This window comes from Ctenocephalides felis, unplaced genomic scaffold (genome assembly GCF_003426905.1).
Source record: "Ctenocephalides felis isolate EL2017-DRISC unplaced genomic scaffold, ASM342690v1 CF-g0.4_SCAFFOLD_03573, whole genome shotgun sequence".
Classification (NCBI taxonomy): Eukaryota; Metazoa; Arthropoda; class Insecta; order Siphonaptera; family Pulicidae; genus Ctenocephalides; species Ctenocephalides felis.
In genome coordinates, this window is record NW_020539727.1 from 7,449,557 (window position 1) to 7,466,492 (window position 16,936).

The 16,936-nt window shown below is 27.4% G+C and overlaps 1 protein-coding gene across 1 annotated transcript in view; it reads right to left on the reverse strand.

Moving 5' to 3' along the window:
* LOC113389405 overlaps positions 1 to 12,229 on the reverse strand; it is a gene marked incomplete in the record, with an annotated part of 586,125 nt that extends 573,896 nt beyond the window's left edge. Inside the window, 1 exon segment of the mRNA XM_026626441.1 lies at positions 12,126 to 12,229. Within this exon segment, the coding sequence (XP_026482226.1) occupies positions 12,126 to 12,198 (73 nt within the window).
* Between the last annotated feature and the right edge of the window lie 4,707 nt (positions 12,230 to 16,936).

Here is a 16,936-nt window from a genome sequence, read left to right on the forward strand (position 1 = left end):
TTAAATATGGACGGAAAGTTTAACACTTTTTTATATAGAGACGGCTAGGCCGATCACGGCACAAAACTGAGTAAAGATAATCCACATCAAAATACACCGATTAGTTTTTAAATTTTTGAAATCGGTTCAGGCGTTTTTGAGCAAACATCGATAAAATTCTAATTTTGACAAACGCCAAAAAAACAATATTAATTTTTGCAGACTTTGACGAATTTTTAAAATTGAACGACTTGTCGTAGAGCCGTAACATTTTAGTATGTTTTTTAAAACCATGATATCTACTCCTAAAAAAAGGCTCACAAAAATCGGCCGATTTTTTTTTTCAATAGTTAATTTCAAAAAAACGGCCTGATAATTTTTTATCTAAAACTAATCAGCACGATTCCTAACCTATTTCTTTCGAATGGTTTTTGAATTTTTAAAATTGATTCCGAATTGAGAGCTAAAAGGTGGATAATTTTTTTTCACTTTTCTGCTATTTATAAAAAAAGGCTCAGCCGATCGTCGCACAAAACTGAGAAAAAATAATCCACATCAAAATACATTTATTAGCTTTTAAAATTTTGAGATCGGTCCAGCCGTTTTTGAGAAAAAGTCAAAAAATTTACGGCAAAAAATCCGTTCACATACACACACATAATTTTTCTAAAGTTATGTCTCATTCTATTCAACATTTTAACAAACTGAAAATCGAATATAATATTTTATAGAAAAAAACTTGATAAATTTTATTTAACTAAGATAATATCTAATGATTTTTTTAGGTAAAATTAACAAAAATTAAATGTTGCATTTGCAGAAATTGTTTTTATTATTAAAATTTAGTAATATTAAAAATGTATCAAGCTTTGAAATAATGAGCCGAGCTTTTATGTAATATATTGCATAAAAGCACTTACTAGCTTTTTGACTACCAGGCACTAATGCTAATTTTTTCAAGATAATTATGAAAAATATTGTCACCTTACCAGTAGTCCCATCTTTATTTACGTGAAAATGTAGATGGAAATATATTTCCAAATAAAAATAGCCCTTGTCTATAGCACTGTTGCGTCAATTAAAAATGATGCTTTTTGAAACGTCGAGAAAACAAACTTAGCGAATCGGATTTTTTTATGAAAATAAACTTCTCCTTCAGGAAGCTAAATATGATATTTCTTTAATATATATTATGATATATATATATATATATATATATATAAATATATATATATATATATATATATTATATATATATATATATATATATATATATATGATATGATTCTCAAAAATGACCATTAATGACCATTCGTGATTAAAGTTTCAACCCAAGATGAAGGTAAAAAATAGTACAGTTTTTTATGATTTGTAGAACTGTTGCCCTAGTTACATATAACACACAAATTTAAATTGATATAATGGTCTATATTCGATAAATTTACTAGTTTTCATCATCACTAGCAATAATTAAATCGCAATTCAGGCAACGCATTAAGACGTTCAAAATTGCTCAGTCTTATGTCGACATTAAACTATATATTCATACATACACACATTGACAATTTTAAGGATAGAAGCGAAGGAAATTGCATTTCTCTTGATGGCTGATAAATACCTCGCGACATTAGTTCTATCTTTTGTCACAGGAAAGCTAAAAGGGCTTTGTGTATGGAGAACGAACGCACACCCCCCTCATGAAATAAATAGATGTCTGGAAAGGGATGGGATAGAGCACGTCAGGGTAGAAATCAAATTAGGGGTAAGTCTGATCAGATATTTTGTCATCTCGGGGATAGATTTGTAATGAAATCTGCAAAGATTAGAAGTATTAAGTGATATTCTTCCTGAAGGAGAAGTTTATGTTTTCATCAAACAATTGGATTTGCTCGTTATATGTTTTCTCGACGTTTCAAGTCATTCTGAATCTAATGAGGCCAACTTTGGAAACAGTATGTGTGTGTGTATGAACAGATTTTTTGCCGTAAATTGAAGTTTTCTCAAAAACGAGTGAACCGATTCCAGAAATTTCAAAGCCATTTGATGTATCCCGATCAGGACTATCGTGTTTGACACTTTTGTGCGATGATCTGCCGAGCCGTTTCTTTGTAAATAGGAGAAAAGTGAAATTTTCAAAACCGTTCGAAAGATATGAAAAATATTGGTTGGGAATAGTGCTGAATAGTTTCTGGTAAAGATTGGCCGGGCCGTTTTCTTGTAATAGTTTTAAAAAAAAATTTCGACGATTTTTACGATTTATTTTTGACAGTAGATACCATAGTCTTATAGATCATACTAAAATATTACGGCCCTACGACAACTCGTTTAACCTGGAAAATTCGTCAACGTTTGACAAAATTAAACTTTTCATCGACGTTTTCTCAAAAACGGTTGAGTCGATTTTAAAAATTTAAAAAACATTCAATGAAACTTGATAAGCACTTGCGTCCATTATATTTTTGATACAATCGGCTGAGCCGTTTTTTTTTTAATTAGCAAAGTAAAAAAAATCCGTCCACGTTTTAGCCAAAAAGTTTGAACCGATTTTAAAAATACCAAAAATATTCGAAAGATATTATTTGGGATTCGTGCTAGTTAGTTTTGAGCAAAGATCGGTCGAGCCGTTTCTTCGTGATTAACTGTTGAAATTTTTTTTATGAAACATTTTTATCGATAACTTTATTCTCCAAAAAACAGATGAAAATTTTATCTAACTATCTACATCTCAAATTCGGTTGATTAAGTCAATTATTACACATTGCGGAAAGTTCATGCAATTTGCTAAGACTGTTCCTTGAAATTGGATAAAACTTTTTATAATAATAGAGTCATAGTTTTGAGGAAGTATATTCTGAAGAATTTATTAATGAGAAGTATATTCTGATGAATTTATTATTATTAAATATATATATATATATATATATATATATATATATATATATATATATATATATATATTATAAGCTAGATTAAAAGTTAATTAAATCAATTGGGAATCAAAAAGATTAGTATTAACACAACTAAATAATTTGATGTTTATTTTAATCAATAAGCCTTATAATTAATATCGATTATATAAATAATAAACAAACTATATAAATAAATGTTGACTACATATACACAATTTTTTATGAATAAATGATGCATAATTGATGTAATCTATTCTATGAAAATTCATATTTTTCAATGAAGCTTTTCTATTAAAATCTCAATCAAGAACTTTATAAATGGCAATTGTCGATATAGTCATATTAAAATGCAAATTTTCTTGAATCAATGCCTTTCAGATGTAAATATATGATATAAATGAAAAGTCTGAAAAACCTATGTTTAGAAATAAACTTTTTTTAAAATATCTAAATCTCAATTATTATTAATCACATCAATTATTTACACTTAATGAGAAAGTTCATAAAATGCTTCTAATAATCTAATTTAAAAATTTATATAGAACAAGTTTGATTTTAAAAATTCACTTATGTAATAATGATACAAATCTAAAATTTTATTGAAATATCTTGATAAATTTAAATTAATAAAAGCAAAATTTTGTGATTTTAAAGCAAAAGTAACAAGAATTAAATTTATCAATGAGAATATTTTGTTTTATACATCATTTTCAAATTATTTTTTATATGTAGTTCCTATTTTATAACTTGTAGGTTAATTTTGTAATGTAGTAATAACAAAATGTGAAAAGTAGGTAAATTTCAAACTAATTTATAATGAATCTTAAATGAATACTTTATTGTTTATTATTTTTTGCTTTTAGTGTCAGTCGATATTTTTTCTTTTTGTTCTCTATTTTTTGCTTTAATTTACACAAAGTTGAATTATTTTTATATAATTTATGTGGATAGTTCTAGACATTTTTAGGTCAATTCTAATAATTTTATTAGAATATTTTTTATTTTTTGCAATGCATTTTCAAATAACATAATGATAAAAGAAAGACACGAAAGGATTGATGATGATGAAAAGGATTAAGAAATAATGAAAAAAAAATTAATATCTTTTATAAATATTAGAAAACTAACTTATTCGAGAATAAACATATTTTCTGCTAATTTTGTTTGGATACTTCAATAACAATTTTGAAAGTGATGACAGGTTGGAAATATTTTTTTAGCTTTTAGAAAAAGTAATTCAATGCAATTAAATATTAATTATACTATATGAATGCATATAATATCAAAAAATTAGTAACAAATAGGTAATAAAGTCTTAAAAAAATGAAGGAATACATTTTTGCAAGAATGCTCAAAGGCATTTTTCATAGTTATATGGATAAATTTTACTTGTGAATTCTGAAAGAACAAACTCATACTAACGTAATAAAAATCTTTTAGAACTGATTCACTAATAAAATCCAAAAAATTAAAGTTAAATTAACAAAAATAAAATTCATGTTAATCAAATAATTTAAATTACTTAAACTTACGCACGAATACTCACAAATATAATGTTATTTGACTAAGATTTTTAATTTAAATTTAAACATCTTTTAAAGCTGTTTCAACTAATTGCTTTATAGAGTCTTCAAATTACAAACCAATAATAGAAAATCATTACCATTCGATTCGCCTCACTAATTAACTGTCAATACAGTTACCTATTGAAAATTTCATATATTTCGCAACCCTCAGAATTCAGTTCTGTAGTCATCTATCCTATATAAATCTATTTTGCTTGCATATTCACGTATTGGTTGAAATTTTGCCTTTTCAGCAGTATTACCCAAAAGACAATACTCCATCAAAATTGCCTGAGGAATAATTAAACAATCTCGTTGAAACGTTATTAAGGTTTTGGTAAGACTGGGTAATAATTTTAGTGCTGTGTGGGATTTAGCATAGTTGGATATTATGGAGATAGAGAATGTGTTATATCGAAGTCTGGAGAGAAAATGGGTTGAAGAAAATTGTATGGGAAATGTACAAGGCGTCTCCACCGGATCGGGAATAAAAACAAACTAGGCTTAAGTGGCATGTAGGGTAAAATACTAGTTACAACTAGTTATGTTATATATTCTAAACCTCAAAATATCCTTGTCTACTTGATACTTCAGAACTAATTTTGTTTTTTTTTTAATTTCTATTACTAAGTTCGATCCTTTCGTGTCACAAAATTTGCATAAATTCAGTTGAACTGATTTATGAATGCACTCGCACATTTTACACCAAAAACAAATTCTAAGTTTTCTCGATGCATTCGGAAACAGCACATCTTTCAAAACAACAAGTCGTTTGTTACAGATTTTCACGAATGACGGCGAAGAAAGACTTATTCTATCTATTTCAAAAGTAGATGAGAGACTTGTGACTAGTTTACTAATTTTGTTCACAAAAACAAAAAGTAAATTTAGATAGTTCACCTGCTATATTGTTACTCATAATATAAATTGTTTCATGACGTAGATATTATTTTTGAGTCGACAAATAAGAAAAATCATAATACATTATGAAACACTAGATTCTATATAAGTATTGTGTAATTATGTAGAGAAATTAGTAGAGTGTTTGCCAGTATGTTCAAATTTTTACTGAAACTGTAATATAATCTATTAAAATCATAATTTGTATGACAATTTTGTGAGAAAAATATCTCGATTGTTACAAGTATTTTGTACGACATTTTTAAGATAAGTAGATATATAAAATGAATATCTAGATAATATATAAGATATTATCATATAACAATTATAGTGTTAAAAATGTATACATGTTTGAACAATAATAAAAATATTAAAGTACGTCATAATACATTATTAAATATATATTTATGAATAGGTATGAACAATATTCTAGTGTAAAAAAGATGTCAATGATAAAGATAAATATGTTTGGTGATATAAAAAGACTATAATTTTGGTTACATAGCAATTAACTCATAAATAGCAATTTATAAATAGTACAACATAAAAATTCGTGTAAAAAATGCTTTAATTTTATCAAAAATTATAAATTGATATCAATGTTCAATATTTGTTTACATGATGATGTATTTAGTGTAAAAGAATTACACAAAAGTTCATAAAATACACGCATAAAATATATTTTTAAATACATATAAAATGCAACAAAATATAAATTATAGCAAACGGAAATATTTCAGAATAAACAAAAAAAAATTTTTTGATAAATCTTGTAAACAAATACGTATCGATTTTACACTAAACTATCTTAAGTTTAGTATTGAAATTATGTTGTTCGATTAACAGATTTATTTATAAAATCATTTATTATAAAATGACAATGTCATATGAGTATTGACATCCAAATTTTTATTATGTTTAAAGATTTTAGTCATAATTTTTTTGCTCGTATCATAATTATAAGCAAGATGTAAGTAGTATGTTGTCTTAAAGCAACTTGCACTGACTTTCAAATATTTATGAAAAATTGTGTCATTAATAAGATATAAATAAACTAATATGAGTTTACTTTACCAGCTGTGAGGTTTTAAAATGTTTGAAGATTATACAATTTTATGTAGATTTTCCTAACATATCAATTATATTGGATAAGTAGTTTAAATCTTATGATTTGTTCAGCGAATAATGAGTATTTCATTATTTCAAAAGATGTGGTAGTTCAACTATGTTTCTTGAACTTTTATAATATTTGAATGTTTATCTAACCGTGAGCTTTATCACTACTAGTTTAACTAAAATAGTTAAAAAAAGTATCAATAACACCAAAAATAGGAATATTCTTGCTAATTTTCAAGATAATGCTCGGCTGGTCGTTTTGCAAAATCTAATCAAAAAAAAATTCTTATTGAGTTACATAGAATTTTATTAAATACCATATATTTGTTTTTAAATTTTTTAAATTGGTGTAAAATGTCAACAAGAGGTCTAATTTTGACACCACACTAACGCATACATAATTTTGCTAATTTTGGTTTAAGCGATTCAGAATTACTTGGAACGTTGAAAATACATAAAAGGCAAGTCGAATTTCAATGCAAAAACAACAAGGAAGTTAAAAAGATGTTTATAACAATATGATTATTTGATTATAAATTATATTTAAGCAATATAAATCAACATAAATGTTGAATAATACGTTAATAGATAAAGATTCAATAAAAATATATTCGTTGATAATATTACTTCAATTTTCCAAAATCTCATGACTCATAAAGCAAACTAGATTCAATCATGTAAATAATAAGCAATTCTTGAACCATATATACAAGAACAGTAATTTCTCATTTGTATAAATTAACATAATAAAGAAAACTGATATGGAGAATAATCTTCCCCAGCTCTCCGGCTATAAACTTAGCACCAAATTCTCGAAGCGATTCCTTCAGCATTGCTTTGAAAGCAAGTACAGGAGAAAATCTCTTCGACAGGGGGTGGAAAGGGATTCCTTATTCCTATGCAAAACTATTGTCGATTTGCCGACAGCTTCTTCTTCCCACTGAGAGAGGATTTTGCGTGAATACGCTATTTTAGCACATCCCTATAGCCACCCTATACCCACCCTATGCCCACCTACCCTCTACTATTCTGTCTGTATTGTATTTGTAGCTGGCATGTTTTTCTTTTCATTTTGTATGAAGTAATTTGTAGACGTGGATGTTTCACAAGAAATTTGAATAAATGACGACGATTCAGAAAAAGCAGCCAATCGATTTGTACCAAGAAAGCTGCTGCTTTTGTAAACGAGTGCACTTTTGTAAAGATCTAGTACATGATACACACATGCACTCATACATACATACATACATACATACATACATACATATATATATATATATATATATATATATATATATATATGTAGAAATTTTTGTGTCATGATGTTCGTCGTTCGAGATTTCCATAAAATTTTCATCTATTTTTGAATGACTTAGAAACATCTATTTTTCATACCATTATATGATAAGGATGGGCCTTGATTTTTGAATCAATTTTTTTAATCATTTTTGATCAGAAAGACAAATGCAGCCCTAAATTGTCACGCTTCTATCACAAATTCCTATTTCGTAGGTTAGTAATCAAATAATAACTTTTCATATCGAGTGCAGCCTATGAATGCTTTTTACTAAATTTCTTGTAAGATTTTCTCAAATATATGGAAAATCTCAAATTGAACTAAAAAAAACTTATTTTTAGTTAATGGTTGTCTATCCATAATATTTTCTTCAATTTTGGGGCCAATTTTCTACAATAATTAAATTTAATGTTATATAATGTATGCAGTCCACTGTGCAATTCAAAATAATATTTTCGAATTTTGCTTCCCCAAATTTTGGGAACAAAATTTAGAAGAACACACTTTCTGATTAGACTGGTATTTGCAATGACTATCTATACTTCCAGGAACATATGTATGTGCTATGCTTTGCAGTGAGTAAACTATCCATATAATTTGTGATAACTGCTTCTATCACTTATGTACCAACAAATACTATATTCACAATCAGTTAATTGTAATACTAAAAGTTTTCTAGAATTATTTTTTGGTAAAAAGTTTGCATATTAAGTTCTATATTCTAGATTTGGTTGGCTTTTCTGTTTTTGAAGTAAAACTTCTTTAGGCGCGGCTAGGGTGTAAATCTGTGAAAATGCAACGGAATGAGATCATTTCTATACGGGTCGATTGTGATTGGTTGTCGTGTCGCATTAGTATGATTGCTTTGATTGTATGCGTATAGTCGTATGTCTACGCATATAGTGAAAATAATAAAGCAAATGAAAAATCTTTGCAGTGTAAGAAACGTAAGTTTATTGAAATAATTTGTATTACTCGTAGTTACTATATATTTTTAAAAATTATTTTCATAGCCAAAACACAAACTACAGCTCAAAGAATGAGACTGTATCGCCAGCGAAATAGTCAAAAAACAAACAGTCAATGAATGTATGCTAATTTTAATTACATGACAAGTGAAACAACTGTTCTCGTTCAAATGTCGAAACTTACAATTTGATTTTGTGATCCTGAACGTAAAGTATTACAAAGTTGCATATTTTTTAAATAATTAAAAATAATGAAGAATGAATTGATATTCATTTATTACTCTAATCAGAAGATCAAGCACAATACTAGTTTTTGTAGCTGTGTATCATTTATGTACAGATATACTTCATAATGGATATCTATACAATTTATTTATTCAGTGTAAGTGTAGCTAGTGCTAATAAAATTACTCAAGATTGTTCTTAGAATTTATTAATCAGAAATTACTTCATTTTTATAATGCAATTTCTCTAAGGTTCAAATTCTAAATGCTAATTACAATGACAAATCGATCGTGTTGTATTTGAAGTATGACTTTAATTACATTATTGTTTTCGAATATTATAAATATTTTCAATGTTATTATAAATATATAATTTATAATTTATTATTATATCAATATGTATAATGTTTGACATTAAAAAATGTGTGCATCGGAGTGTTACCATATTACTAATGAACATTATTCAAAATTGTTATATGATGTATTTATTTTTAAAGTAAATAATTCGTAAAGAAAATGCCATCTTGTACCTTACGCGCACTTTTATTTTCATACTCATGTTTTTCACAATATTTTTGGTTATTGTTCAAATTTAAAATACCTAGATTAAAAATATAAAAATACGTCAATTATTAATTTTAGTGTCGACTTTAGAGAAGAAAACCATTTCCACTTACTAATCCTCCACCGTGACGCGTTTCCGCATTTTAGGTTTGACGTGCTGTACGTCGCTAACAATTTTCCAGGAGTTTCCTAGAGAAGCTGAAAAGCTGATACGGCACTATTTTCTTTGTGCTGAGAATTTTCCGAGTGACTTTGAAGGCAACTTGTAACTTAGTTATGCAACGCAACAAAACGTTCAGTTTCCGCCTCACGTTTTCGATGGAATGAACAGAAGAAGATATTGTTGTAGTGGCTTGTCGAAGATTGAATAAATGATAGAAATCGTTTTTAGATGATCTGCATTTTCATGATTTTCCATCATTTTGTATATATATATATATATATATATATATATATAATTAAATATGTTACACTAAATCGAATAAAATCTGTTTGACATACACAACTCCCATTTTGGATGATGATATACAATTCAAAGAGATATTTTTGTTTGCTACCAAAGATCTTAACAAAATTGAATAAGTAGTAGAATAATTCCTCTAAATATTTTTAAAGCAGTTGTGAAACAAAAACTAAAATACCTTTCCTTTATTTTCCATCGCCCATAAGTCAAGGTAATATCTCACGAATAAAAATCTGCGCTCGGGAAAATTAAATGGAAATCCGCAATAATTCATTCCGTGTAACATTTCTATGCATAATATCGATTTCCTTCGCCGTTTTTCTATAGGAAAAGTCGCTGGACATATTATATTATATATCAGCTATTATTATATGTCTTGGTGCACTATGAAAATCGCATTCTATGCTCTCCTACACCAAGGATTATGGAATCCTTAATGAGTTTTTTGTGAATAATGGAGCCATCAGTTAACCTTATAATGCTAAAGGTTTCCTCGATGGTGGAGGATAGCTTGTAACACAATTTTTTACTTGTAAAAAGTACACAAAGTTTTAGCTAGAATATTGTGAAAGTTTGTATAAAATTATTATACAGTAGTGATATCTGAATGGAAATAACATATGCAATCACCGTTGTGTGGTATGGCAATTAAGCACTAAACATTCAATATAGCTATTAAGAGAAAAAAAATCTTATTTTAGTGTCCAATATATATTATTTTATAGATAACTTTAAGTCATATTTCATACACCAAACGAATTTTAATAAATTTCTAGTTTATACTAGAAACATTTTCAATCTTAGATATAAAAATAGAGCTCGGCATTAAGTTAGGTATACTAAAACTATGGATTTGGTCAGTCTTAGTCTTGAAAAATGCATGCTCTAGAGATTGTGGGAAAGACGAGATTTTTTTTAGAACTGCATAGGAACATTACATTTTTGATTTTAAAACTTTTGTAGAAGCGTAATTTAAATGAAATAATGGACGGTGGCTCATACGTCAAATGTTAAATGTTTTTGACAAAAGAGTTTTAATTGCATTTAATAGGATGTTTTAGATAAATATTAGTTAAGTATAGTAAGTAGTTTTGTTTATATATATATATATATATATATATATATATATAAATCCGAATAAAACCGATAGAAGACGACAGGGTTCACAGAAACCTGATGCAGAATCGTTTTCATGAATAGTTGCTAACAAGGATAGATAAAAAACTTAGCGAAAATTAAATATCAAAATTATATAAAAACATGATAAATAAAAAAATCTAAAAATTAAAAAAAAACAAGCAAAAGTCAAAAATTTGAAGAGTTATTTTTAAAAGAATTGATCGTGTTATGACGTACTGAAAAAGCAGAACTTCGTTTTTAACACAAAAGGAATTTAAAAAAATAAATACAGATTCAGAAAATTTTCTAAAAATAGAATTCTTAGTATTAAAAGTATTGTTCAAACTAATAATATGTTTCGAAAACATGGTCTTACATTGATTTGGATTTTATGAATTACAGATATGTTGATTCATATCTTGGTAAATATTTTGTGAACTTTTTCCAACGTAACAACAATCACAATCGTAACAATTTACTTTTTAAACAACAGTTAAAGTGAAAAAAAGTTGAAAGTATTGTCAAAATTCGAAACTAACCAAAAGCCTTTATTTAAAAAAATGGCTGCTCCAAATGATGACATCGTAGACCAAAATTGAAGAAAAGTATGTGTAAAAAACTCGATTTTTATACTTTCGGCTAAAATAGGATTTTTGGTACCAAAAGTTTAAAATGGTTTACAATTGTAATATGTTCCGAAAACATAGCCTTATATTGATTTGGATTTTTTGAATTACAAATATGTTGATTCATACTTTTTTTCAATATATTGTGTACTTTCTCCAATGTAACAACAATCACAATCGTTACAATTTATTTTATATGACAACTATAATTATATAATTATTTGTATAATTATTATTGTATATTTGTATTATTATTTGTATTCCCATGCATTTGTTATTTTTTAATGGTAATTATTTAAAAGTTTTTTGTTATTATGACAACAAACTGATTCAAACACTATGGTTTATATCATAGCTTTTTGGATTTTTTTATTAAAAATAAATCCAAGTCTTACCTTGTGCATCTGCGTTGAAAACAAAAACAGCTACCAGCAAAATAATCAGCATCTCAAAATGTTTCTCAGCCATGGTCACACAAATTGCACAAATTCACATAAATTAATAAAACTAAAATAAATATTAAGTTTTCACTCTAATTTAGAAGTCACCTAGATTTTATAATTGACATTTTATCACGCATCGCCTAATAACATCATTTTATGGTAAGTTCGAGATTTTTGTAAAATTGTTGAAAATGATTCTGTGCACTTTTGATTTTTTTGGATTCGCGTGAAAGTCGTTAATTTTGGAAAATTTTGGTTTTGTCGATTTTTTGGTTTATTTCTTTGGTATCGATCCGAGGTTGGAGTCAGCTCTTGTAGATTTCTGAAAGGAAAAAGAATTTTTATTAATGGTTGAACTAAAAATTTACTAGTTATGATTTAATGTGTATTTATATTATATATATATATATATATATATATATATATATACACACTTATGTATAAGCAAGAGTAAAAAAAAAAGGATTTCAAACAAAATTTATTATCCTAATATTATTAAATATGATAAACAACAGTAAAAAGTATTTTAAACAAATTTCATTACCCTGATGTATTTTTAGTATTTTTAGTGTTTTTATCTATTCAGTATCCATTAAAATTGATAATAAAACCTAATCGTCCATTTTATTAGCAGTTTACCTACGCTCATATTATTTTGGCAAGAGTTTCGATTTTACTTCGGCAATGATTTTAAAATAAATCGGTGTCGACTTGTCATCTCCCAAATTAAATATTTTACGATCTTGTGTAGGCATAGTTTAACGAAAATTGATTTTAAAGGTGATGAAGTTTCTAAAAATATTTCGGATCAGGTGTGAATTACTTAATAAAAGAATTATAGAATTTTTAAATATTAAGGTTTTAATCGTTAATGTATTTCCTATAATATAAGGTATAGACTTCTAGAAACTATGTATTGTGATTGACTATTTAGCTAAAATAATAATAAAACTAGTGGGGCGCATGGCATCGTGCCTTAAGGCAAATTGCTGGAACTTCCCGTACCAAAAAATATTATTTTTTTAAGAAGACTAACATTTTTGACAAAATTTTACTTTGAAAAAATTAGATTTTTGAGAAACTGAAAAAATTTTTTTTTTTTTTTTGTAAAAAGATGTTTTCTTTATTTTAACATATTTTGGAAATTCTGAACTTTTTTTCGTACTTCTTTAACTACATAGAGACAAACTGTCAAAGCGCGTAAGCGCCGCGTCGCCGTCTAACGGATGAACATTGGTACGGAACCCATAGAAATGTAAACAAAATTTATACTTATTGTTAAAATATCTATAAAATATCTGATAATTTGATGTGCATATGTCTAATGATCACTTTTTACCGCCAAATTTTACTTTTTACTAGATCTGCGAAATCGCTAGAACTGCTTTCATGAAAATTTGATCAATTCATCATCTTGTTAATACAAGTAAAATGATTTCTGAATTATTCAAATCGGACGCTCCGTTCTCTTAAAAACTGAGTTACCGTTTTTGGCACTTTTTGTCCCGTATCTTCGGAACGGCTAGACCTGCCTTCGCCAAAAACTAATTAGCATGTATCCTTATCAATACGAATCGAATATTATTTGAATTATTCAAATCGGTTGATCGGTATTTCCAAAATCGTCGACGAAAATTTGTATCCGTACACACACACATACACGCACACACACACATACATCCATTTTTTCTAAGGTATGCCAAAATGTTCTGAAACCTCTAAAACGTAAAGATATATAAAAATTTTCATTTTCGATTTTTTTGCGATTACCATAACTTGCCCTACGGGAAGTTAAAAAATAATTTTGAACCACAAAGCTATTTTAACCCTTTCTATTCGCTAATTGCAAAATCAGTACATTTTTTGTAATAGTGGCGGAAGCCGAGTAAAAAGGGTTAAAATACAGCTCAGGGATAAAAATTGTCAAAGCACAAAATGTTGCAAATTTTATAAAATAAAAAAAAAAAAAAATTTATAAATTTTAATAAATAATATATGTTTTATCCTAAGACACTTCTTAAGTATTTATAATATTTATATACATATTATTATTTATTATTATTGATATATTTTATTATTTAATGAAATTGCATGTGTGCTAACATTTTTTAATTATAATTTGGGTATAGTAATTGTACTAACAACAAGGTGATTTTATAAGTGCAATTTTGCAAAAATAAAATGAGACTTGAATTTGCTTTTGGGTATAATAGATTTAGCATATATAAAAAATTAACTCAATAAAACATGCACTAACTTTGTCTACTAATAATTATTCAAAAACCTGAAACATCAATAAGATCATGATTGTTATGAAAAATTTTGATATTGATGAAATCGTAAGTTGTTTTCATATAATTAATTACAGAGAAACAGTCCTGGTGGTCCTTACAAAAAAATAATCCGCACATAGTGAACTTCTTGGATAATTTTTTTTAGTTGTCCATATAATTATTTTGTTAATGCACTAGTCTGTACGTTTCTCCAGTACCTACTTTCCTTTGCGAAAATCTAGTGTTCCCCAATCCATTTTTCTTGAGTAATTTAGTAATATTTTCACAACAAATATATTACTAACATATTCACTCACCATCTGTACTTTATAAAAAATCCCCAACTATTTTTAAAACACCTCTAAATGAAAAGTGTACACGAATGCTACTCCCTCTCTCTCACTCTGCAGAGTTCATATATGTTTAAATTACGTTCATACATTTTGAATTTAAATTCAGTGCCACATTTCTAGTCTCTGTAATACTGTGTGTGCAGTGTATAATTTTATTGCATAATATTATACGAATTACTGGAATTCACTGACACAGACATGACATATGCATGTCATGCGCCATATGTGTCACTCGGAACTGCCGGTCATAACTCTATTGGAAGCGGATGCTGCCACTATATTATTATGTAGTAGGTAGGTAGTAGGTAGTAGTGGTAGTAGGCGGTAGGTAGTAGTGTACGAATGCATATCTACTAGTAGGATAATGCATTAAATATGCCTGGTGACATCCTATTGAGATATAAACACTATGAGACTTATAAAAAATGTTATGTCAAGGCATGTTATGAAGATCTTTCCATACTAAATATCGACAAAAGCCAAGTGGTTAGTATGCAGTCAGGCGCTATTCTCAGGTTGTCACTAAGAAACCATAACCTAAAAACCGTACAAATGTCAAAAACACGATCTTTAATAACAGGGTCTTTCTGACCCAGCTTCATAACATACGAGTGACGTTGCAGTATATGTGTAAAACGTCTGAATTCATAGCAAATACATGACATTCTGATAGTATTCAGAATGATTCAGTAGCATAATGTATGGAACTTGGAGCGTAACATGGCCTTGCCATAACATTGGTATGTTGTGAGGCAGAATCTGTCCTTATATATCATGAAAGAAATACAAAATTGGATGTAAGTTTAAGTAGTAAACTGAGCCAAATCTGACAAGTAAATTTAAATTTTCTCCATATTCCACGAAGATCATCCTGTTTAGTTGGTCGACTTCTTGATACAACAAAGCAATATTCAAGACATATAAATTTTGGAGATTTATTAAAAATCTAGTAGGGAAGACTGTATACGGTAGTGACAGTCGTCATAACTATTTTAATTTTGACATAGGGACTAAAAGAGAGAAAGATAGATGAAGTATGTTTGTTTGAACAAGTTTCCATTATTGCTTTCAATCAGTGCCTTACATGAACATGATCTGTAGTCAGCATTTCTCTTGAAGAGTCAAAATTATACTAAGACTTTTATTATATTAGTTTCATGTTTTCTCACACAGGAGTTTGCAAAATTATTTGTTTGTAAGTATGAAATCCAAAATCTCACAATTCGTCGATATTTTCTCCAAAATTTCTGCATCATTATTTCAGAAATTTACATGTCGTTCTATGAAACTCAAAGATGCTAGGTGAATCGACTTCAATAGTTTTATTAGACGATTGTTCGAACAACTTCTTTAGAATTAGTATAAAAGCGCAACATTGTTTATCCATGTTTTCCCAAAAATCCTGAACTGATTTTGAAAACTCAAATACCAACTGACATATATTAACTTAAAATTGTGCTGATTAGTTTTTTGTAAAGATCACCAGAAACGTTTCTCGGTAATTTTTTCCTTGCGACTCCATGAGAATTTTTTATAATGATGTATCTTCATTTTATATATAATTTTTTCTATTCGGGTGTATGATTTGATACTTCTCCTGAACGGTTATTCGAGTTTTGATAATTCTTTCTAGAGTTTGTCAAAGAGAATTATAAGATTTAATGAACGATAAAATTATAGTAATATTGTAAAAATAAATGGCAAAAATTACAAAAAACTACTTATTATGGTTTGAAATCGAAAACATTTGAACTGTCAACTGCTAGAAATGCCAATTCACTTGAAATTTGGACTTTACTGAAATTTTGAGACTAGATAATATTAGAATATAATATAAAGAAAAATGTGATGTCTACATTATTATTGCAAAAAAGCAGCTGAGATGTGCAAGAAATTAAAATAGTATAAGATACAGTCAACAGTATTGGCAGATGAAATTATATAATTCAGTTAAAGAATATCGCAGTAAGTCCAAAATCGCATATACATTATTTTTTTAAACTTGCATTTTTAAACATGCATGCCGCATTTTGGTTCACTTTACAAAATTTTTTAACAATACAAAAATTATTTCTACTTATTGAAAAAACGATTTAAAATTTTGTTTCGTGACTTTTTAAGCTTGTAATATTATTGT